The sequence below is a fragment of the Muntiacus reevesi genome, chromosome 6 (assembly GCF_963930625.1).
Source record: "Muntiacus reevesi chromosome 6, mMunRee1.1, whole genome shotgun sequence".
NCBI lineage: Eukaryota > Metazoa > Chordata > Mammalia > Artiodactyla > Cervidae > Muntiacus > Muntiacus reevesi.
Genome location: NC_089254.1, coordinates 5397569 through 5423434, shown reverse-complemented (window position 1 = coordinate 5423434; position 25866 = coordinate 5397569). Strand labels below are relative to the sequence as shown.

General features: G+C 40.0%; 1 protein-coding gene across 5 annotated transcripts in view; it reads right to left on the bottom strand.

Annotated features, from left to right (window-relative positions):
* The window catches only part of LOC136171108 (GPI ethanolamine phosphate transferase 1-like), a 97524-nt gene extending 71724 nt beyond the window's left edge, over positions 1 to 25800 (bottom strand). For 2 of the 5 annotated variants that reach the window (XR_010663745.1, XM_065939804.1), the window contains exons 1-5: positions 25656 to 25800; positions 23919 to 24072; positions 16393 to 16514; positions 15829 to 15927; positions 13536 to 13642 (exon numbers count right to left, since the gene is read on the bottom strand). Coding sequence is in view for 1 of the 5 variants with exons in the window: in XM_065939804.1 (XP_065795876.1) it covers positions 13536 to 13642; positions 15829 to 15927; positions 16393 to 16504 (318 nt within the window). In the remaining 4 variants the exon portion in view is untranslated. Of the gene's footprint in view, positions 1 to 6236; positions 6535 to 10125; positions 10843 to 12488; positions 12696 to 13535; positions 13643 to 15828; positions 15928 to 16392; positions 16515 to 23918; positions 24073 to 25655 lie in introns of those variants that run through there. The other 3 variants (XR_010663748.1, XR_010663746.1, XR_010663747.1) reach the window with 3 other exon arrangements.
* Positions 25801 to 25866: the final 66 nt, after the last annotated feature.

Here is a 25866-nt window from a genome sequence, read left to right as displayed (position 1 = left end):
GCACTGCCGTGCCAGTCCCGGGCGTGCTCCAGAGCAGCCTGCCTGTGTGCACGCGGGGACCCACGCTGCCCTGGGCTCCTCTCCCACGTGGGTTACTGAAGTGCTGGGCAGAGCTCCCTGTGCTGCACAGTGAACCTCTGCTGATCTGTTTTACATGTGGTAGTATGTCTATGTTAATCCCAGTCTCCTAACTTATCACCTCTCCCCATGCTTCCCCTTCGGTAACCATACAGGTCCGGCTAGTCAAGGCTATGGTTTCTCCAGTAGTCATGTGTGGATGTGAGAGTTGGACCATAAGTAAAGCTGAGCATCGAAGAATTGATGCTTTTGAACAGTTGTGTTGGAGAAGATTCTAGAGAGTCCCTTGGACTGCAAGGAGATCCAACCAGTTCATCCTAAAGGAGACTGGTCCTAAATATTCGCTGGAAGGACTGATGCTGAAACTGAAACCCCAATACTTTGACCACCTGATGCAAAGAACTAACTCATTGGAAAAGGCCCTGATGCTGGGAAAGATTGAAGGTGGGAGAAGGGGACAACAAAGGATGAGATGGTTGGATGGCATCACCAACTCAATGGACATGAGTTTGAGTAAACTCTTGGAGTTGGCGATGGGATAGGGAGGCCTGGCGTGCTGCAGTCCATGGGGTTGCAAAGAGTCAGACACGGCTAAGCAACTGAACCATAAATTTAATTTTGAGATCTGCGAGTCTGTTTTGTAAATAAGTTCATCTGTTATCACTTTTCAGGCTTCCCAGGTAGCTCTGCGGTAAACAACCTACCCGCCAATGCAAAGAAACATGGGAGACATGCGTTTCATCCCTGGGTTAAGAATATCCCTGGATAAGGAAATGGCAAACTACTCCAGGATTCTTTCCTGGAGAATCCCATGCACAGAGGAACCTGGCAGGCTACAGTCCATGAGGTTTCAAAGAGTTGCTTAAGACTGAGCATACACACATGCATGTATCATTTTTAATAGAGTCCACATGTGAATGATATATTTGTCTTTCTCTGTCTGACTTACTTCCCTTAGTATGATAATCTCCAGGTCCATCCATGTAGCTGCAAATGGCATTATTTTCCTCTTTTTGATGAGCAATATGGAAGTTCCTTTAAAAACTAAATATAGATCTACAATATCATTCAGCAACCCCACTCCTGGGCATATATCTGAAGAAAATCATCCTTTGAAAAGATACACGCACCCTAGTATTCACTGCAGCACTATTCGCAATGGCCAAGACATGGAAACAATCTAAAAGTTCACAGGAATGGATAAAGAAGATGTGGTGTTGTTCAGTCCCCAAGTCATGTCTGACTCTTTGCAGAGTGGACTGCAGCACACCCGGCTTCCCCGGCCCTCACCATCTCCCCAAGTTTGCCCAAGCTCAAGTCCATGTGGTACATACTACTCAGCTATAAAAAATAATAGATGTAAATACTGTTTAAAACTAGAGACTGTGAACTGAATGCAAGCATCAAAAACATAAACTAATGAAGCTAAAAAGCAAAAAACATACTAAGACTTGAAGTCATCAAAAAAAAAAAAAAGTAAGACTTAAATTCAGTTGCTCAAAAATTTAAGTGTCTACTAAGCCAAAACATTTAACTTTTTAACACTGAAAGCAGTAACTAAGTGGTATCAAAATCCCCAATCCTTAGAAATAAAGCATAACTGTATTTCTTGATGGTATATGTACAGTTCCAGAGCATTACCCCAAAAGAATAAGCAAAGTTCCTCCCAGCTCTGATTCAGATCTTGGACACTTTCAAGGCTGTGCCGGATAAACCTTGAATATTCATCATATTTCAACTTTTCATGTAAGCTGATATTTACCTTCAGACCAACCTCAAGTTCACTTTATAAAAAGTAGAGCAACTTTAGAGAAGCAAAATGGTATGCTTTGGTGTACTGCAACAAAATCAGTAATAAGATTCTAATCTTTTAAATATCCCATTCAGAAACTTAAGGCGAACGTTAAGGACAAACTTTCGATTGAGTGCCTTTTCCACCCACCTAATCCCTGGGTGGAGACGTGGGTCCAGAAATTTGGTCAATACATTCGTACTGAGCTTCTAGGTGCAAGGCAGCGATCGACAAACTTCTGTCTGCCCAGGATCTGGCAATTCCGACTGCACTGCATGGTAATGGGCTCGGGTAATAACAGGAGCTTTTACACCTAGCTCAAAACCACTTGCCCACAACTTCAGGCCTTTTCGTCACCATGCAACCATTTCACAGAAGTGCCTTCTCACAGCAGGCTGCCCCGGCCCCACCTGAGGCCAAAGACTCACTGCGAAGGCAGCGAGGTCCCGCCGGGGGCTGATACGGGGCGTGCGGGGCCCAGCAGCTGGAGGAGGCCCCGGAGGGAAAGATAGACAGGCCACCCGCCTCGGCTCGGGGAGCACAGCCCCCCGGGCGCACCTTCATGAACTCGTCCTTGTCAAAGCACAGCGTGTCCGGCCCCTTGGGCAGGTTCATCCTACTTTCCTCCATCCCGCCGATCGCCGCCTCTCAGCGCCAACCGCGGGCGAGGGGAAGAAGGAAGACCCTGTGCATAAGGACCTGGAAGCCGCAGCCAGAGCCAGTTGCCCCGGCAGACAGCGCCACTTCGGCCAACGTGGCAGCGGCCGCACCGCGGCCAATCAGCGAGAGCTCCGCGGGCTGGCTTCCGCGGGCTGGCTTCCGCCGCACGGCCTCCGCCCGCCGCCGCCAAGAGGGGTGGGAGGATCGCCGCTGCCACCGCGCTGTAGGTCATGCTGCCTCCGTGCGGCGGAGGGCGGCATTGCAGCTCAGGCAAGCTGGGTTGGGCAGTCTGGCTCCCAGTGAGGTAGGTCTGAGGCTGAAGAGCACTGGCTGGAGGAGTCTGGGGCTTCCTCTCCAGCCACCGTTTCCACTGGGAAAAATCTACCTGCAGCATTCTTCCAGGATCTCCTCCCTGATCTTGCTCCAGGGTCTGGCTCAGATCCAGGTGGGAGGTCGGAATAACCTTGGGTCTTCACTCTTCTTAAGTGAGTGCCTTTGAGTAACTTTGGTCTTCATTCTTCTTAAAGAGCACCTCATTACCTAGCTAGTCAGAACATAGCACACAAATACATGTGCATACATATTTATTTGTAATCTCCTTAGAAACCATTCACAACCTAGAAGTTGAGAGTTATGTTTTATTTGGTGAGAATTTTTGGGACTTCAAGTCTGGGAGACAGCAGCTCAAGTGACCCTGAGAGAACTGCTCTGAGGAGGCAAGGAGGTGGGGGACAGGTTATATAGAAGTTTTGCAACAAAGTGTAGGTAGTCTGAACGTCAAAAATTTTTTGTAACTGAAAGAAAACCAGATAGCCCAAGTTGAGAAATTTAGTGCTTTTCTATGTAAGGGAAGATGCAAGAGACTAGGCTTACTGAAATTATTCCTTTGATATGCCCCTAAACTATCTGGGGCCAGTAGTCTGTTTTCACATCCTAAGCTTCCTCAGGGCTCACCATAGGGAATGGCTGCAGTTTGATGGCTACTAGATGGCAGGCACTATTTCCATCCTGAATACCCTCAGGGCTCACTAGCTCACCTTCCATGGTGGCTGCAATTGCTGACGACTGTGATATCCTTTGTTTATTGATATGGCAGAAACTATTCCATATCTCCTTCCTCAGTGATCAGTTCAAAGAAAAGAAAGCCTTCCTTAGTGATCAAGGCAAAGAAATAGAGGAAAACAATATAATGGGAAAGACTAGAGATCTCTTGAAGAAAATTAGAGATACCAAGAGAACATTTCATGCAACGATGGGTACAACGAAGGACAGAAATAGTATGGACCTAACAGATGCAGAAGATATTAAGAAGAGGTGGCAAGAATACACAGAACTATACAAAAAAGATCTTCACGACCCAGATAATCACGATGGTGTGATCACTCACCTAGAGCCAGACATCCTGGAATGCAAAGTCAAGTGGGCCTTAGGAAGCATCACTACAAACAAAGCTAGTGGAGGTGATGGGATTCCAGTTGAGCTATTTCAAATCCTGAAAGATGATGCTGTGAAAGTGCTGCACTCAATATGTCAGCAAATTCGGAAAACTCAGCAGTGGCCACAGGACTGGAAAAGGTCAGTTTTCATTCCAATCCCTAAGAAAGGCAATGGCAAAGAATGCTCAGACTACTACACAATTGCACTCATCTCACACGCTAGTAAATTAATGCTCAAAATTCTCCAAGCCAGGCTTCAGCAATGCATGAACCGTGAACTTCCAGATGTTCAAGCTGGTGTTAGAAAAGGCAGAGGAACCAAAGATCAAATTGCCAACATCCTCTGGATCATCGAAAAAGTAAGAGTTCCAGAAAAAAAAATCTATTTCTGCAATATTGACTATGCCAAAGCCTTTGACTGTGTGGATCACAATAAACTGTGGAAAATTTTGAAAGAGATGGGAATACCAGACCACCTGACCTGCTTCTTGAGAAATCTGTATGCAGGTCAGGAAGCAACAGTTAGAACTGGACATGGAACAACAGACTGGTTCCAAATCGGCAAAGGAGTACGTCAAGGCTGTATACTGTCACCCAGCTTATTTAAGTAATATGCAGTGTACATCACAAGAAACGCTGGGCTAGAAGAAGCACAAGCTGGAATCAAGATGGCCGGGAGAAATATCAGTAACCTCAGATATGCAGATGACACCACCCTTATGGCAGAAAGTGAAGAGGAACTATAAAGCCTCTTGATGAAAGTAAAAGAGGAGAGTGAAAAAGTTAGCTTAAAACTCAACATTCAAAAAACTAAGATCATGGCATCCGGTCCCATCACTTCATAGCAAATAGATGAGGAAACAACGGAAACAGTGACGGGCTTTATTTATTTATTTATTTTTGGCTCCAAAATCACTCCAAATGATGACTGCAGTCATGAAATGTAAAGATGCTTGCTCCTTGGAAGAAAAGCTTTAGCAACATAGACAGCATATTAAAAAATAGAGACATTACTTTACCAACAAAGACTGATATAGTCAAAGCTATGATTTCTCCAGTAGTCATGTATGGATGTGAGAGTTGGCCTGTAAAGAAGGCTGAGTGCTGAAGAATTGATACTTTTGAACTGTGCTGTTGAAGAAGACTCTTGAGAGTCCCTTAGACTGCAGGGAGATCAAACCAGTCAATCCTAAAGGAAAGCATCCTGAATATTCACTGGAAGGACTGATGCTGAAGCTGAAACTCCAATCCTTTGGCCACCTGATGCAAAGAACTGACTCAATTGAAAAGACCCTAATGTTGGGAAAGATTGAAGGCAGGAGGAGAAGTTGACTTCAGAAGATAAGATGGTTGGATGGCATCACTGACTCAATGGACTTGAATTTGAGCAAGCTCTGGTAGTTGGTGATTGACAGGGAAGCCTTTGTGGGATCACAAAGAGTCAGACACAACTGAGCGACTGAAGTGAACGGACAGAATCCAGACCAGTGTGCTCACTAGCATTGGACCTGGCAAGTCTTGTCAAAGGGAATATCCCTGCTAATGTCTAGGGAAGCTAATGGATAGGATGAGAGCTGGAATCTATCTGGAAAATCAAATAAATTGCAATTATGAAATGTACACGCACTCCGGAAATCCTTATTGTTTGTTTTTGGCTCTCTCACTCTTAGTGAAAAGTTTCAAACATACACCCAACTCTGGAGGGCACAGAAAACCCCACCCCGCTCTATGTAGCCCTCGCCTTGCTTCAGCAACCACCTGTCTTCTCCTCTACCACTGCAGTAACACTCCCTTTTTTGGCCTGGAGTGCCTTTAAAGACAAATTCCAAGCACCACATCATTTCCTGCTCCCCAAACACCTCCATTTACAAGTCAAAGAAAAAAACCACATTTTCTTACAAACTGCCAATGTCCCACCTAATACAATTAGCAGTTCCAATAACCAATCCATCTTGGCTCTGAGAGGTGTGACTTTTAGCTCAATGCTACAGTGTTACTGAGTGATAACTGCAAATCCCACAGCACAGGTTGCACATCTACACCTTAAACCAAGGCACCATGGTGTGGGGTTGGGGAAATGGTGCTGGACAGACCAATTACTCACGCTAAAAGTGACTAGATAAGACAACGGACGAATGGTAAAGAGACATTAACAAACCAAAATCTAGTGATGCTGGTGAAACTGATCACATGAGCAAAATCTCAAGACTGAATTTTCAGTTCTCAATACCTCAGAGATAAATTTTCTCACACTTACGCACCAATGAGTGAACAATATATTTATAAGAAGAAAAAAGAAATACAGTACTTATTCAAGAAGGAAGGACTTCATTGAACAATTACTTGCAACAAGAACCTGAGTAAGTGATAGTCGCTCAGGTGTGTCGGATTCTTTGCAACCCCATGGACTGTAGCCTGTCAGGCTCCTCCGTCCATGGAATTCTCCAGGCAAGAATACTGGAGTGGGTTGACATTTCCTTCTCCATGGGATCTTCCCAACCCAGGGATTGAACCCGGGTCTCCCACATTGCAGGCAGTTTCTTTACCATCTGAGTCACCAGGGAAGCTCTGTTGTACAAAAAGAATATGTAACCACAGTATACTTTCATCTTTTATAATGTTTATGTGCCAATAATTACTTGACATTGTAGTTTCAAAGTGAACAATGCTGACATTAGGTGAATATATAAAGGTGACTGAAAGAAAAGAGATGTGTAGAAATGACAAGAACTTACTGGGATAGAGAAAATTAAAGAACCCATTGTACTCAAATGATAAATGATGATAACTGTTTTTCCTGGTATACTGAGCATATGTGATAGGAAAAACAGGATACTGCTCATAATATTTGGAAATAAAATATCTAGGAATAAAATAATGAGAAATGTATATTGCGTGAAGGATGATAAAATTTTACTTAGGGATATGACAGAAGAGGTAAATAAACAATGTTCAATATTGTAAAAAATGTCAACTCTCTCCAACTGCTTCCTAAATATATTAAAATAACTAAAGAATTTTATATATAACTCAACATGATGATTCTATTATTTATATGAAAGAATAAATTTCTTTATTTGTGCCCATAGCTTGCATGATATTATGATTCATGCCAATGATTAAAATATCTTTTAAGTTATTTTAATTTAAAAATTTTATTTTTTTAACTTATTTTTTGCTGCATTGCACAGCTTGTACACTTTTAGTTTCCCAACCAGGGATGGACCCTGGGCCCACATCAGTGAAAACACCAGGTCCCAACCACTGTACCACCAGGAAATTTTCTATTTTTTATTTCTTTTTAAATTATATTTTATAAAAGTTATATATATTAATATATATTTGGGCTTCCCAGGTGGCATTAGTGGTAAAGAAGCCAACAGCCAATGCAGAAGACGTGAGAGACACTGGTTCAATCCCTGGGTTGGGAACATCCTCTGGAGAAGGAAATGGCCACCTACTCCAGAATTCTTGCCTGGAGAATCCTATGGACAGAGGCGCCTGGCGGGCTACAGTCCATGGGGTCACAAAGAGTTGAACAGGACTAAAGAAAATTCTGAAAGAGACGGAAACACCAGACCACCTGACCTGCTTCCTGAGAAATCTGGATGCAGGTCAAGAAGCAACAGAACCAGACATGGAACAACAGACAGGTTACAAATCCGGAAAGGAGTACTTCAAGGCTCTACATGGGTCATGCTGCTTATTTAACTTACATGCAGAGTACATCATGAGAAACACTGGGCTGGAGGAAGCACAAGCTGGAATCAAGATTGCCGGGAGAAATATCAATAACCTCAGATATGCAGATGACACCACCCTTATGGCTGCTGCTGCTGCTGCTAAGTCGCCTCAGTCATGTCCGACTCTGTGCGACCCCATAGATGGCGGCCCACCAGGCTCCCCCGTCCTGGGATTCTCCAGGCAAGAACACTGGAGTGGGTTGCCATTTCCTTCACCAATGCATGAAAGTGAAAACGGAAAGTGAAGTCGCTCAGTCGTGTCTGACTCTTAGCGATCCCATGGACTGCAGCCTAACAGGCTCCTCCGTCCATGGGATTTTCCAGGCAAGAGGACTGGAGTGGGTTGTCACTGCCTTCTCTGCTACCCTTATGGCAGAAAGGGAGAACTAAAGAGCCTCTTGATAAAAGTGAAAGAGGAGAGTGAAAAAGTTGGCTCAAAACTCAACATACAGGAAACTTAAGATCATGGCATCCGGTCCCATCACTTCATGGCAAACAGACGGGGAAACAATGGAAACACTGAGAGGCTTTATTTTGGGGGCTCCAACGTCACTGCAGATGGTGACCGCAGCCATGAGATTAAAAGATGCCTGCTCCTTGGAAGAAAAGCTATGACCAACCTAGACAGCATATTAAAAAAACAATACAGTATACTAACGCATATATATGGAATTTAAAAAGATGGTAACGATAACCCTATATGCAGGACAGAAAAAGAGACACAGATGTATAGAACAGACTTTTGGACTCTGCGGGAGAAGGCGAGGGTGGGATGTTCTGAGAGAATAGCATTGAAACATGTATATTATCAAGTGTGAAACAGATTGCCAGCCCAGGTTGGATGCATGAGACAAGTGCTCAGGGCTGGTGCACTGGGAAGACCCAGAGGGATGGGATGGGGAGGGACGTGGGAGGGGGGATCGGGATGGGGAACACATGTAAATCCATGGCTGATTCATGTCAATGCATGGCAAAAATCACTACAATATTGTAATTAGCCTCCAACTAATAAAAATAAATGAAAAAAAAAAAGAAACTCTCTCCCTTACATGTCTTTTGTCTTATATATTGGGTATAAATAAAAAGCTGTTTAAAAGAAGAAAGCAGAGACATTGCTTTGCCAACAAAGGTCCATCAAGTCAAAGCTATGGTTTTACTAGTGGTCATGTATGGATGTGAGAGTTGGACTATAAAGAAAACTGAGCACCGAAGAATTGATGGTTTTGAACTGTGGTATTGGAGAAGACTCTTCAGAGTCCCTTGGACTGCAAGGAGATCCAACCAGTCCATCCTAAAGGAAATCAGTACTGAATATTCACTGGAAGGACTGATGCTGAAGCTGAAACTCCAATACTTTGGCCACCTGATGCGAAGAACTGACTCACTGGAAAAGCCCCTGATGCTGGGAAAGATTGAATGCAGGAGGAGAAGGGGATGACAGAGGATGAGATGGTTGGATGGCATCACTGACTCAATGGATATGAGTTTGAGTAAGCTCCGGGAGTTGGAGATGGACAGGGAGGCGTGGCATGCTGCAGTCCACGGGGTCGCAAAGAATCAGAGATGACTGAGTGACTGGACTGAACTGAAAGTGCCTTACACACACACACACACAGACAGATATAATTTTGAGTAATAATAAACAGTACAGAGGGGCATAATGACAACCAGTAAATCCCTGCCCCACTGTTCTCAACTCTCAGCTTGCCATTACAGAAATGAACCCCTCCCTGTGTCTGCTCTGATCAAGCTGTCTGCCTCAAATGTTCCAAATCGCATCACATCTTCCGTTGCTGCACGCTGCAAGGGTGCTTTCTTGTACAGTTTGAAACGTTTCCTTTTCCTAAAGTTTCCTCCGCAAGGGGGGTGAAGAAATGATGCCTTCCAGGGTTTCCTTAGCTCCTCATCAATCCGTATATTACTGAAAACTCATTTCACCTCATTTGAGGTCTACTTGCTCTTCTAATTTGGAAGACTGGCCTCCCCTTTGGCTCATTCCTATACAACTGATCGTTCCATGAGGTTTTAGACACATTTCCCATTTTTAAACAATGCACCCTGTACTCCTCCTTTTGTAAAGTTTGTGCCACTTTTTGTTTTATAGGTAAAACAGCTTCTCAGATACTTCTGAGGATTTCAGGATTTTAATATTTTTAGTCCTTTGCTATTCCTTCAACTACCTATTTCCTCATAAGTTAATTTTTTATTTTATCTTGGGGCTTTTTTGATCATGCTGCAGGCTTTCGACAAATGCTACTTTTCAGTCAGACAAGTTTGCAGGCAGGACGGGTGAGCCAATGGATGAGAATCAGCCCTTCTGTCGGGACCCCAGCTGGCACAAAGGTAGCAGCGGCTCCCAGGCAGGTGTTGAGCTTCAGAGCAGGGCAGGGTCACGGTCAGCTCCCGGCTGAGGGGAAGAAGACAGGCAACGTGCGCTTGAGCCTCCTGCAGAAGAGCATCTCCCTGATAAAGTTGCTGATCCTAGGTGACTGTTATTTTCAACAGCCTGTGTATCTTCTTCATACCAAGAATTGATAAAATATTTCTTATTCATTTATTTCTTTATTTTGTTAGGGTCTGACTATATTACTATGCTATTAATAAACATGCATATGATATCTAAATGATATAATATAGGACACATTCTAATTGGAGGATTAGAAGTCTAACTAATTCTAATTGATAAAGACTTGGCTTATACTCTCTATACGCATATGTGATAACCTTACAACTAGGGACACTATTCAAATGATAATTCTACCTTTGACGTATATAATTAATATAATATTTCATTAACATTATTACATATATTATTATATTATATAATTAATTTTGACTTGCAGCCTCCTAATTTTGCTTTGTTCTTGCTCTCCTACACACACACACAGAAGCAGGCTGCCACAGTGAATCATAATTACATGCTTTAGAGGGTAAAAGCTTCTAGTTCATGACTATTACACTAGTACTATGTTATTGTCGTTGTTCAGTCGCTAAGTCATGTCTGACTCTTTAACCCCATGAACTATAGCATGCCAGGCTTCTCTGTCCTTCACTATCTCCCTGAGTTTGCTCAAATTCATGTTCATTGAGTCAGTGATGCCATCCAAGCAAATGGTGCCATTAGAGAAACCACCTATTTCCGAATAGAAAAAAAAAAAGGAATACAAATGAAATTAAATGTAAATAAATATAAACTAAATATAAACAAACAGAATCATCCTTAAAAGCATAAAATGACCCCTTAGCTTTCATATACATTCTAATTAGCCCCTAAGATACCTTAAATCCAGATAGAAATGGGAAGTTTTTCAAGAGAAAGGACTTATATTCTAAAGATGTAACTGAAAAGCTGACGAGAAACGAAAAACCTTAGCAGCTGAGTGGAGTCGAATTTACAATCTGTTTCATGACTGATACTATTCGGCTTTGTAAAAAGTGCCGTTCATTCGAACGTGGACACGCAATCTGGGAAACCATGAAACATTAACCTTGCAGAGCTCAACCTGATAGATTCCCATGGCCTTTTAAAACGTTGGTCTTTTTCACACAAGAGGTGAAATACACTCCTAGCTTCCTCTCCACTCCCGATATTTAGTATAATTATGCCCACCAACTCCCATTTTTTTCCTGAGCTCAAAGGCACTCGTTCCTTTTTGTACTTAAATATTTACTATGCATTGTGGGAGAGTGCATGCATTCTCCCTTTTTCTCTAAGTAAAACTTCTGATTTTATGGGAACATGTCAGTGCTTCAAACTTAAAACCTACATATTTGTTATTGTCTTCCACAGCTACCTATCTGTGCTTTTTTGGTTATGGCCAAGGAGACAGAAATCAAACACGTCAGTTAAAAGACGATGTGCCTTCTGAAATAAATTTAACTATTTGTTAAAGTCTTTTTTGAAATAAATTTAATTTAGTAGAAGAGAAGGTCCTTTTCAATTCCTTGTATGGTTGACCTAAAACACTGAAACAATGGCTGGAACGCCAGCATCTCCTGTCGTAAGACAACTCAGAAGCTAAGGTCATGCTCTGAGGACAGAAGACACACTTAAGAGACCGGGCCTTAATGACACTGGGGAACCACCATGGCAATCTTGGACTACATCAATCCTCGGCTGCCTACTTCTGGCATTATTATTTGTTGAGACACAAACAAACTTTAAAGCAATATTTTTACTCTATTACAGAGTTCCTTTGGAGCCCAAGTTATCATTATGCTGTTGGCCTGAGATACTCTTCTCTATATGCAATCCAGGTCCAACCATTTCTTTGTTTCCTAGGCTTCGCCAGAGATTATCTCAAAACTCAGAGGAAAGTCTTCCTCTAACTGTTCAGCTTAGATTGAACTTTTCTAAAGATATATTCTTAGTCCCTATATTATTCCTTCTCACCACTCTTTATTGTGGATGATTTCATATTTTTGTTGTTACCTGATTAATGTACATACTCTATTATATCTTACAAAATTACAGGGAATTTTTTTTTTTTCTGGTCAATAGCAGTGTTGAAATAAGGTAAAAAAGGCATGGAATCAAGCCAGCCACTAACTATATCTGCCTATCCACAATGAATCAAATCCACAATGTTGAACATCTTTAGCTATGTTTAGGAAGTTAGAAGCCAAGGGCCTTGAAACAAATACTAACGTAAGTTGATTATATTAAGAAGTGATACTTAGCAAAATCATTTGCTATTTTTGTAAAGAGATTTTATTTAACTTGAAGGTTTTCACTTTCAGTTTGAGTAATACAAGAAAATCTTAAGGAAAAAAACTTCTAAGAAAAGAAATAGGGTTTATCAAAGAACATATTGAGCACTTAATTTCTGATAAATATGCAGACACCTACTGACTGTTTTCAAACAAACAATAAAAAATGACTGTGTTGTGGAGAAGCCCACGATGTCAGTCGAGAGACACTACTGGTAAGCAGAACCACTAAAGGTCGGTCAGTGAAGGCCTCTTACAATAGATGAATCATGAGTTCTAATTTGGAGATGAGCAAGAAGAGAATGATAGATAGGAGTCAGTCAATATCCAGAGCTGAGATTCTCTCACAACTTTTGAAAACATAAACTCTATTGGATTCCTGGTGAAACTGTGAGGATTGTCACTAACAAATAGTCCAAAAAAAACTCTCTCTATTTCTTAAAGAGACTCAAATGTTTTATTATGATTAACTTATGAACTTGTTTTTTGCTTATCTAATTTTTCTTTACAAATATTTAAACTATCTACCTTATTTAATAATAAATGCTTTAGATTTGAACATTCAAAAGACTTTCACATACATCATCACTGCTTCTAAGAGACTGGTTCTGTGGTCAACAAAAGACCAGGAAGGTCATTCTGGGGTGATTCAGCAAACGAGGAATGAAATGTGGGGTTCCTGAATCCCATCCAGGGCTCACTTCACTGTCAGAAGTGTGGAAGTGAAAAGGGTTTACATTTTCAAATTATTTTTTAAAAACCTGTATGGTTATTGTAGAATGTGCAATTTCTTAGAATCCAGTCTTTTCAAAATAGTATGCTACAGTGAGACAGCTCACTTCACTGTCAGAAGTGTGGAAGTGAAAAGGGTTCACATTTTCAAATTATTTTTTAAAAACCTGTATGGTTATTGTAGAATGTGCAATTTCTTAGAATCCAGTCTTTTCAAAATAGTATGCTACAGTCTTTTCAAATTCATCCAAGCAGAAAAAACTAAGATGCATGTACTAACAAATCAGTTTCTAGCACATCAGGTACAGGTACTAGACAACTAGTGCACATTAGACAAACACCTACATCTAGTGTGTTACAGGTTAGCCACTCAATAGCACATACCTTCACATGATCAAAAATCCACGTGTCCAGTTGTGTTACATCGTGGGCACCAAAATCCTCACTGAAAGCATCGTAAGTGTGTGCAAAAATACGGTTTCCAAGGTCACCTGAAGAGGAAATTGGGGGGGGGGGGGGGGGCGGAAATTTTAATGACATGCCATGGACCATGGTGTATGCTTGAACATATGCTGCTGCTTTTGTTCTCACAGTAACATTTTCCAATTTTACAGATACAAGTGAGTTGTGATTTAAAATGCTAAGAGAAAAAATCACAACACTAGTTAGTAATAGCGCAAAAGTAAACAACAGAGTTTGTCTTCAAGTAAGGATGAAACTAATCAAAGAATTTGGGCATCTAGGGATGGTACAATCTAAAACAGATTCAATCACCTGTTTTACAAAATTCCCTAACCAAGAAGAAAATTCAAATATTTCAATTCTTTATTCATAAAACACATGCATTTTTCTCAATATACAAGAAAAAATATTGATAATTGCCAAAGAGTTTGAAAGGGTCAACAAATATATTAATCTTATATACTTGTATGATTGATTAAGGATCTAATCAACTTAGTGAATTTCTGAGTTAGATAGCCTCTTAAAGGTCATAAGGAAGAGATAAAATAATGACAATCTCTTATAATAATGACAAGCTAAGCTCTAATGATACTGGTTCCACTCCTCAACCATTCTACTCTTCAAATCCCAAGTAAAGGTCTGAGTGAGACTCCAAGTTACTATAAGAAATAGAACACTTCTATTGGATTGTCTCCAGTTAAGGCTTTGATCCTGTCCTATGAACTGTAGTCAGAAGTAGGGAGGTGAATTTGGTAAGCCATAGCAACTTCATCCTCACCACTACCAAAAAAAGCTTAACTCCTTGCTGCTTGGAAGAAAAGCTATAACCAACCTAGACAGCATATTAAAAAGCAGAGACATTACGTTGCCAACAAAGGTCCATCTAGTCAAAGCTATGTTTCTTCCAGGAGTCATGTGTGGATGTGAGAGTCGGACTATAAAGAGAGCTGAGCACCAAAGAATTGATGCTTTTGAACTGTGGTGTTGGAGAAGATTCTTGAGAGTCCCTTGGACAGCAAGGAGATCCAACCAGTCCATCCTAAGGGAGATCAGTCCTGAATATTCATTGGAAGGACTGATGCTGAAGCTGAAGCATCAATACTTTGGCCACCAGATGCAAAGAACTGACTCATTGGAAAAGACCCTGATGCTGGGAAAGACTGAAGGCGGGAGGAGAGGGGACGACAGAGGATGAGATGGTTGGATGGCATCACCGACTCAATGGACATGAGTTTGCGTAAACTCTGGGAATTGGTGATGGATAGGGAGGCCTGGCATGCTGCAGTCCATGGGGTCGCAAAGAGTCCGACACGACTGAGCGACTGAACTGAACTAAGGGAGTATGTAAATGACAAGCAGTATTGAGTTTTTGGACCTGCTCTAAATAATAATGTTCTGTGACTATCATACAGAAAATTCTGAGTATCTGTTTTGCTTTTGAGATATAGAATAATCTTTAATGATCCAATTGTTATAATTTATAGTATAATTATACCCATGGCTAAAGGTCCAAACCTTTTCATTAGGTGAAATGACTATAATGCTCCCACTAAAAAGCACTTAATAACCTAAAATTCAAGTGGAATCCAGCTGATTCTAGAAAATGATGCAAATAAATTTTCTCATCAAGAGATGTTCTCATACTTGCAGATTCATGCACAGAAACACAATAAATACAACAAATCTCAATGGCATGATCTTGAATACATGAAAATAGAAGTTATAAATATAAAGTTTAAAGTTTTAAATCTTTATGTGATTATATACTAACTTCTTAATAATCAAAGTAAGTGAACATCATCACAATGAGATCATTCTAATAAGTGTTCTGGTCAATATTTCACATGAATTAACTTATTTAATGCCCAAAACAAACCTGTAAGATAGAAATTATTATTATCACATTTTACAAAAAAGAAAACTGAAATTTAGAGAAGTTATCTAACTTACCCAAGATTAAAAAGCTGTTAGATGTTAGAATCATATACCATTTCACTGAATCCAAGGTATTTAAACTGTATAATCCAACATTTTAAGTACAACTAAGATGAAAAAAAAATCAAACTCACACATCTATTATAATATACACTCGTTTCAGAGATGTTAAATATGTCAAAACATGTATCTCATAATAAGTAAAATGTATATATTTTAAATTACCATATTGATTTATTGTCTACTTAATATCTGGGGAAATACAATCAGTGACTCCTACCTTTGGTAAACATAGCCACGATGTCTGGGCTTCCCCAGGACCATGTGTACCTGGTTTCATTAAGAAGAGAATCAAATTCTACAGGATTTTCCTTCCATCCTTCATGTAATTGAGAAAAAAAACAAACAATGACAATTCAGGTATGGCTCCTGAAGAAGTATTTTTCAAATAACAACAAAGAGGATTAACTGCAGAACAAATGCAAAACTAACAATAGATTTTGTTATCTGTATTATACTACAAATTTTTTTTTTTTAAAAAGGCTTACAACAGTTAATTGACTTCTTACTAAAATACAGAATCACTTTTGAGCTTTTGAGAGTTAACATCTAGGAAAACCAGAGATCTACCCAATCATATTCTATCAACAGGACAGGATGATACAAGATTAAAGTTTTATTCTTCAGTCAGTCCCAGTGAGTGTTTAAGTGACTTAGGTAAGCTAAATGACTTGTCAAAAGGATCTCAAAACGTACTTCGCTTTGTGCTATGATTCAGTATTAAAGAAGCAATATTTATGCAATCAATCTCTTCATGTGATAAAATCATCTAAAGAGATAGTACCTTTGGCAACTGCGCTGACATCTTCATAAAACCCTGCAATCATGGCCACGTGCCCAGGCCGATACTCGGTCGGCACATGTGTGTGAGAGATGCCCCAGCTGCCTTCGTTCATTATGACATTCCTGAAAAGTATCACAGACGAGGAGTCAGCACACACTATGACCACATGCTCTGGTAAGGTTTTAGAAAAACAAGATCACCACAGAAGAAATCCAATCAAAAGAAGGAGTCAAAATTTAAGAAGGAACATTTCTGATCCCAGCTGGGCTCAGCCCAGTTCCTCCCACCAGACGGATTCCGCGGCATAAGAAAGCCCAAGGAACTTTCTTAGACAAGGAACCACCCAACCACTGCGCAGAATCACAAAACAAAATAGAGGCTACAGCTCTAAGTCACAAAGTATTGAAACGCTGTGCTACATAAGAAATCACTGATACACAAGAAGTCCTTGTTCTTAGGAGATACACACTGAAGTGTTTAGGGGTAAAGTGTTAAAATACTTTGCTTTCAAATTATTCAGGAAAAAATAAAGTCTAAGTGTATATATGTGTGTGTGTGTGTATTGAGACAGAAAATTGCAAATATGAAAAATGTTTAAAATGGTCATATCTAGATTAAGGATATACAGATGAATATTCATGATATAATCCTTTCAACATTTCTGTAGTTAAAAGTTTTTTCAAAATAAAAACTTGAGAGGAAACAGCTATACTCTCAATTAGGAGTTAAATATTCTTTCTAAATTTGAGATTCAGTTCAGTTCAGTCGCTCAGTCATGTCCAACTCTTTGCGATCCCATGAATCGCAGCACGCCAGGCCTCCTTGTCCATCACCAACTCCCAGTGTTTACTCAAACTCATGTCCATCCAGTCAGCGATGCCATCCACCCATCTCATCCTCTGTCGTCCCCTTCTCCTCATGCCCCCAATCCCTCCCAGCATCAGGGTCTTTTCCAATGAGTCAACTCGTCGTATAAGGTGGCCAAAGTATTGGAGTTTCAGCTTCAGCATCAGTCCTTCCAATGAATATTCAGGACTGATTTCCTTTAGGATGGACTGGTTGGATCTCCTTGCAGTGCAAGGGACTCTCAAGAGTCTTCTCCAACACCACAGTTCAAAAGCATCAATTCTTCGGCACTCAGCTTTCTTCACAGTCCAACTCTCACATCCATACATGACCACCAGAAAAACCATAGCCTTCACTAGACGGACCTTTGTTGGCAAAATAATGTCTCTGCTTTTTAATATGTTGTCTAGGTTGGTCATAATTTTCCTTCCAAGGGGTAAGCGTTTTTTCATTTCATGGCTGCGATCACCATCTGCAGTGATTTTGGAGCCCAAAAAAATAAAGTCTGACACTGTTTCCACTGTCTCCCCATCTATTTGCCATGAAGTGATGGGACCAGATGCCATGATCTTAGTTTTCTGAATGTTGAGCTTTAAGTCAACTTTTTCACTCTTCTCTTTCATTTTCATCAAGATGCTCTTTAGTTCCTCTTCACTTTCTGCCATAAGGGTGGTGTCATCTGCATATCTGAGGTTATTGAGATTAAAACAAGTCAAAAGTTTGTTTTGCTAAAATGTATCACCATTCTTTAAGCTAAAGGTGATTTGCAAAATCTGGAGAAAAATGCAAAAGCAACAGTAATGCCGTTGCAGGTGAAAGGCCAGCAGAGCAACAAGTTATGAAACATGAATTCATTTGTAACAGTTTTCAAGCTGAACTCTCAAAATGTTCTGGAGAGAAGTACCTAAAAGTGCTGATTTAGATACTTTTAATTGACTTATTTTGGTAAAATACATACATAAAAGGTAAAAGACTTGAAAAACCATTAAACCACATGTTAAGAAAGAAATATTTTCTAACTTCTTCAGTTCTATAATGGAAACTGAACTCAAGCAAAAACAGGGAGGTATAAAGCAATGTGGATACTTCTCTTGAGAAACATTTTGATCAGATCGTATTTTTAAAAAAACGAAGAACACCCCGGGGAGAAACAGGCGCTGTCAGAAACACTCATCTTTGCCTGAATAACCAGTATATTTTAATGTCGTTAACTTTGCAATGAACTACATTTCTCTCCTCTCTATGACAACTAAGAAATATCACCCCAATTTTTAAACTAGTCATAGAAATATATGTTACATATTTTTGTGTACTGAACCTAACCCTGACAACCTTATTTTCCTACTGCTATTTTCCTATTGCCCTGGGTTGCTTGTTTCTTTGTGTCCTTTAATATATTCTGCATTTCTTTGACGTACCATAAATTTATTCCTGGAAATCTGACATAGAATTCAGGTTCATTCATTCTTCTAGCAGTCAACAAATGTTGATTAACTGCCTAGTATGTTTTAGGCACCAGAGATAATGTAGTGTACAAAACAAAGTCCCTGCCTTAGAGGAAGCTGTACATGCTAAGTAGTACTATAAAGAAAATCAAAACAGGGTAGAGGCATAGGAAGCAATGGTGACAGGTAGGGACAGGGGAAAGACAGACAATTTCAGATAAACTTCCCTTGAATTTGAGTTTTAATCTCTCCACAGTAGCATTAGGAAGGGCTTTTGAGGGGCTTGCTATGAATGAAAAAAATAAAGAATAGTTGATTGCAAGAACCCCACAGGTCCAAAAAATTAAATATTTCTTTTCAAAGCCACTTAACAGAATTCAAAATTATCATATTACATAGTGATATAAATTTGGAAGGCTTTATTTTATAGAAAACATATTTTGAATAGAAATTTATATTTTTTAGCTAAATACCTTTGTAATTGGCAATTCACTGAAATTTATGCTTGTCATTACTTAAAAATTGAACAGTCTTACTTTAGAAAACAGAAAAAAAGATAATATACTGAGTTGTAAGCCAGGATTCAGAAATCAGGACAAGTGAGGCCAAGCAGCTAAGGTCATGCATTTTGACTACCTGGTATCAACTTCCACAATAACAGAAGTAACTGTAGAAGGGAACACACTTGCTAATTTCTATGACAAAGGCAGAGGCATATGTGCCCTACTCTCTTTTTCATCATCACCTCTCTACCCAATGTGAGATAAACAGTATCAGCGTAACAATTTCCAGAGATGTCTTTGTACCTGCTGACATGCTTACTAACAAATGGTGCCCTAGAATTTCCATCTTCATCTAATTCATAAAGTTTATCTGCTCGCAGGCCATCAGCGACAAACAGCACTAATCGTTTTGCTGGGGGAGGCAGGGGTGTAAACTGAGGAGAGTTACTCCATGAACCAAAGGAGAGGTAAAATACATGTCGAAGATGGAGGCGAAGAACACGAAGTGCACGAGCAAGCCCAAAGTAACGTACAGCAGCATATCCAGAGGAACTAATCTCCAAGAGAAACTGGAAAGAGGGAGCAAAATCAAATCTGGGTAAGCCTTAGTGCAAACAAGTATGTTTTCAACTTATTTGATGACTAGAGCTGCCTGCCTCATTTTTCAGTCTCAAAAAACTTCTTAGGTTGGTGGACACTTTTTATTTCCTCCGTCTTTCAATAAGCTTCATTGTTCTGCGGCTACTTGCCTTATCTACATGGGTAATTGTTTTCAAGTTGTGGCTAAGAGGGCTTCCCTAGTGGCTCAAACCGTAAAGAATACCCTGGCAAAGCGGGAGACCTGGGTTCGGTCCCTGGCTTGGGAAGATCCCCTGGAGATGTGGAATGGCAACCCACTCTAGTATTCTGGCCTGGAGAATTCTATGGACAGAGGAGCCTGGCGGGCTCTAGTCCATGGGGTCATGAAGAGTTGGACACGACTAAGCGACTTAAAAAGAGAGAAGAGAGTTATCTACCCTCTTAAATTTTTACGTGTAAAATACAGTATTTCAAACTATAGGCACTGTTATACATCTTGACAACTTATTCACTTTGCAAAAGTGAGATTTTACAGTCATGGAACATCACCCCCCCACCCCCACCCATCATGAGTTTGACTCTTCTGGATTATCTCAGACAAGGAGAAATGTGCATATTTGTCCTCCTGTGACTGACTTGTTTCACTGAGCATTATGTCCTCAATGCCATAACCATTACATTGGCCAAAACCTGTTACTGTAATCTGTTTAATTTTGTACAGTCTGTTAACTTATTGTGGTTTTAATGTACATTTCCCTGGTGATCAATAATGTTGAGCTACTTTACATGAATGTAATGGACATTTTTTAATCCTCTTTTATCCCCTTTTCATTTTTTTAACTGTGTTTTTCAAAATTTTTTCAAATTTACTTAAAAATTCTGAAAGTTTAATGAATTAACTTTTCTTTTGGTGATTGTATGTTGTGTTCCACCTAGGGAATTTTTGTAGATGACAACACTTTCTTTAGTACAGACTTTTAATATTTTTATTTTAAAACAATGTCAAGTCCAGAGAAAAGCTGCAGTAAAGGTACAAACACCCATACACCCCTTAGCCATGTATCTCTGACATTATCACTTTTCTCTGGTCCTTGCCTCGTCTCTCTAACTTACCCCTCTCCTGTGTGTGGGTGTGTGTGGGAGGGGCGGGCGTACACTTCAGTGTTTATTTTCTGACAATAATGATACTGCCTTACGTACCTACGGTGGTTACCAACTTCAATAAACTCAACGTCAGTATTTTACCTAATCTACCATTTATACTCCAACTTTTTGAAGTGTCCCAGTAATGATCTTCACAGCATTTTTATAGCTTTATTAAGGCATAACTGGCCTGTAATAAGCCGTGTACATATTTAAGTGTACATGCTCATATCCTCAAAAGTTTCCTCATGCCCCTGTGGCTCATCCCTATATATTTCACTTTTTGATGTTATTGTAAATGGCATTTATTTCAGTTTCCCCTCGTTAGTTTTTAAATTACCACCGATTTTTATATATTCACCTTGCATTCTGCAACACTGAAAAACTGTTACAGTAGTTTTTATGTAGATGCCTTTTGATTTTCCAAGGAGAAAAATTATGTCACCTGTGAATAAAAGGACTTCTTCCTTATCAATCTATACACTTTTAATTTATGTCTCATGCTTGTACTGGCCAGGACTTCTAGTGTAATGTTGAGTAGGTGTGGAAACAACAGAAATCCTGCCGTGTTTCCAGTCTTAGGATGAAAGTTGACAGGTTTTTTCCATAGACTCCTTTTGTTGCATTAAAGAAGTTCTCTTTTACTCTCAATATGCAGTTTTAAAGTTGTGAATGAAAAATGCCAGATTTTGTCAAGTGCTTTTGACAAAAGCAAAAGTGAGAGGGGCGGATCACATGAGATCCTGTCCAGTGAGAGGGCCATGGCTATCTGGTTTTTCTCTTTTGGCCTCTCCTGGTGTGGGGCCTCTCCTGGTGTGGGGTCTCCTAATGTGGTATCTTCTAATGTGGTGAACTACAATGATGGAGTTTCAAATGTTAAATCAACTAGGGTTCCCAGAATAAACTGAACTTAATCATTAAGTATTATCCTTTTTATATACTCTTGGGTTTTATTTGCTAAAATATTTAGCATTTTAAATTAATATTTATTAGTGATATTAGACTATATATATTTTTTGTAATGTCTTTCTCTGGTTTTGGTGTCAGACAATGCATTAGGAAGTGTTATTACCTTTTATTTTTTGGAAGAGTTTGTGTAGAATTAGTACTATTTCTTCCTTTATTGTGTAACAGGATATCAATGGCTCAGAGTTTCCTTTGTTGGAAGGTTTTTAACTATAAATTCAATTTCTTCATAGCCAGAGAGATAGATACTAAGATTATTTACTAGTTGCTGAGTAAGTTTTGGTACTTGTATCTTTTGTCCATTTCATCCAAATTGTCAAATTTATTATGACAAAACAGTCCATAATATTCTGTTCACTTATTCTTTCTTCTGTTCTCTAGCTCAGAACTCTTCTATCAGGTATCATATTTAGTTATGCAAAGTAACTCATTTTTCAACTCATTTTAATTCATTTCAGTAAGATCTTAAACTCGATTTACAACTAAAGTACATATGGTATCTACCTAGATGTAGAGAAGCTCCCATTGACTTAAATACTCCTCTCTACCATGGAAACCTGAGTACCCTCATCATGTTCACTAATAAGGAAATATCTTTATCATTTCTCACTTTATTTTGTATTTACAAATAAAACTCCCTGGACTTATGTTCTTTCTTTTCCCCACTGTTGTTACACAACTTTTCTGTAAAAAGTATCAAAGTGTCAAAAGTATCAAAGTGTGTTAAAGGATAATACAAATTTTCCACTACCCTAAAGCTTACTGAAGTAGTAAAACAAACATTTGAGAACTTCGACCCTGAAGCTGTAATAGCTAACACAAAAATCTAGCTCTCTCACATAGTAACAGTGGGATCTTAGTCGGTCCCTCCCCGGCACTTTCGAGCATCACTTCCTCAGGGACTACTCAGTCCGAATCAGAAGCTCAAAACTTTACTTCAGTTTATAACTACACAGGTATGACTCTGACTATTTGTAGTAATGTCTGCCTCTGTAACTTCATGCTGATTCTAGCAAGACAGGCTTTCTCCAGTACTCCGCCCAGTGCTGGGCACTTAGTCAGGGCTATTACATAACCTAGGACTGTCCATTCAATGGTATGTGTGATATGCACTGTAGCCACTAGAGGCTGCCTTGCTTCTCTATTTATTCCCCAAGAACAGACACAAGAGCAGTGAAGATTCAAGATAAATAGAACCACAGTAACTTTCATATTTGTTATTTACTCCAGTGTTCTTGCCTGGAGAATCCCAGGGACGGCGGAGCCTGATGGGCTGCCATCTATGGGGTCGCAGAGAGTCAGACATGACTGAAGCGACTGAGCAGCAGCAGCGGTGGCATACATAAAATTTCAGTGATTCCAAAATATCATCCTTCATATGCTACTTAATTATAGCTATGCACATATAATTAAGCACTATTATCATTTAATATTTCTCTTTTTTTAAAATCACTTTTTATTCAAATTTAGTGAAAAAGAACTTTTTCACGGATGAATCATTTGGAAATCACCTAAAAAAATGAATAACTACTAAAATGTTTAAAATACACATAACCATGTATCAATAAAAGTCATTTAACTTATACCTCTGGGATGTTTACCACACACTGAAAAACAATGTCAAAAATTAGAATATGTAAAAATGTATAAAAAATTAGATATTTATAAAACTTTACATCAATGAAAAACTTGCACTGAAAATATTACTTGTGGTTATTTTAAGAGTACTAAAACAAAAAAATAATTTTTTAATCAAGAAAACAATTGAAGTGCTTGGAAAAAAGTGATCTTTTATATTTTTATCACTAACATACAAGCATCAATGTCTATCCAGATTATTCAGTGAAACATTGGCTGTAAAGACCTAGATTAATGCAAAACTTGGTAAGTAGAAGGAAAATTCCTCAACAATATTAATGGCAAATTATTATTAAATATAAATCAGCAATTGTTAATAATATCTTAGTATGCACTATTAATATTTCTTCAACATTTTTAATTGATAAGGAAATCTCTATGCACTGTGGAAGAGAAAGGTACTTACTGAGACAACTGGCCAGTTGATTTGTTAGGGGCTTGGAAGGTCACATTAACAAGTCCATGATTACAGGATATGAGGTAGAACCAGGGAATTACAGATGTGTCATAGGAAGCTGCTTATCAAGGAAGAACTTCTATATCCAACTTCTTACAACTCTCTGAGGAAACATATTTTAAATCTATTTTCAATTTTCATTTTAGAAGTCAGACCCTAAAGATATTCCCTTTGGGGCCTACTTTGGGGCAATTATCTTTTTCTGGCTAACGCTACTAAATGACTGACATCAGGTTTGTTTCGCTTTACTTTTAAAAATCTGTCAAATATTGTCAAGATATACGAGTAGTACATTAATTGATAAATGATTGTAACATTTGTTGTGTTCTAGGTACCAGGTACTGTGACAAGCACATTCCTAAGTCTGTGTACTTTAAGTATCTCCTTGACAGAGGAGGCTGAGATGAGTCAAGTAACTTTTTAAAAAAGTCTCAAGGCAAATCATTGGCAGGACGGGGATATGAACTGTAGGCTCTTCAACCTAATAAGCACAGTCCTTGAGAGGAAGACCCTAAGTGTGGGGACCTTAAGTACAACAGATGTGTAAAATTCCCATTACACAGGCGGAAATACTGCATATAAATAACCCATTTCTAAACATGCCTTTTCCATGCCATTCCCTAATCCTTCCCATTTTTCCATTCCAGAAAGTGGTTCCATCTTCAAGCTCTCTGGCAACTCAATTACAATAAAGATCAGCAATCCTTTTAGCTAAGGACTATGAAACAACACTGGTGTCTCTTTTGATACTATTTTCCTAAGATCTGGGATTTTTTTCCCATGCTTTTCTTCAATACATGGCATGCGCGCGCACACACACACACACACACACACACACATACATTTAGAATTAAACACTAGGAGTAATGTTCTGTTAAAAAAAAAAAAATGCTTCCAATTCTTAGTATTAAAAGCACCAAAAAAACTTCTACCGAAAACAAAACAGATACCCCAAGTTCAGTTCAGTGGCTCAGTCGTGTCTGACTCTTTGCAACCCCATGGACTGCATCATGCCAGGCTTCCCTGTCCGTCACCAACTCCCGGAGCTTGCTCAAACTCATGTCAATTGAGTTGGTGATGCCATCCAGCCATCTCATCCTCTGTCATCCCCTTCTCCTCCTGCCCCCAATCCCTCCCAGCATCAGGGTCTTCTCCAATGAGTCAGTTCTTCGCATGAGGTGGCCAAAGTATTGGAGTTTCAGCTTCAGCATCAGTCCCTCCAATGAATTCAGGGCTGATTTCCTTTAGGATGGACTGGCTGGATCTCCTTGCTCTGCAAGGGACTCTCTGAGGGACAGCATCTGATGTTTTGAAGCGTCCCCATTGTGCAAACTGTGTATTAAATCACAAGTGCTTACTGCGCTCCTAATAGTTTGTTACCGAAGTCGAGACTATCGGGATATTTGCAGATCCAAGCAGATCCCAACGTCCCCGCTGCATGTTCCATTGCCTCTGTCCCAGTGCCGCACCCAGCCCCCCGGGTCCCGCAGGCACGAGGCTGGGAGGGCGAGAAAGAGGAAGCAAGCCCCTTTCTGATCACCGGCGCTGCCCGGCACCGGCCACCCCCGCGGGGAAAACGTCAGCAGCGGGCAGCGCACACCGCAGGAGCGAAGGAAGAGGGGGCGGCGCACCCCGGCGAGCGCCACTGTCGGGCCGGTCCCTGTCCCCACTTCTCCCGGACTCTACCTGGGCTTGAGCAGGTCAGGCCTGACCTCGAGAACGAGGTCTCGTCAGCGCGAAGGCGGAGCCCGGCTGCGAGTCAGAGCTCCTCTCCGGCCAAGAGAAGCTTCCTAAGCCACCATCACAAACGCCCCCTCAACCACGAAACGACCCTGACACTTACCTGGCCAGAAGCTACTCTCGCGATAATTCCCGGGTCAATCCTCCGTGACTCCAA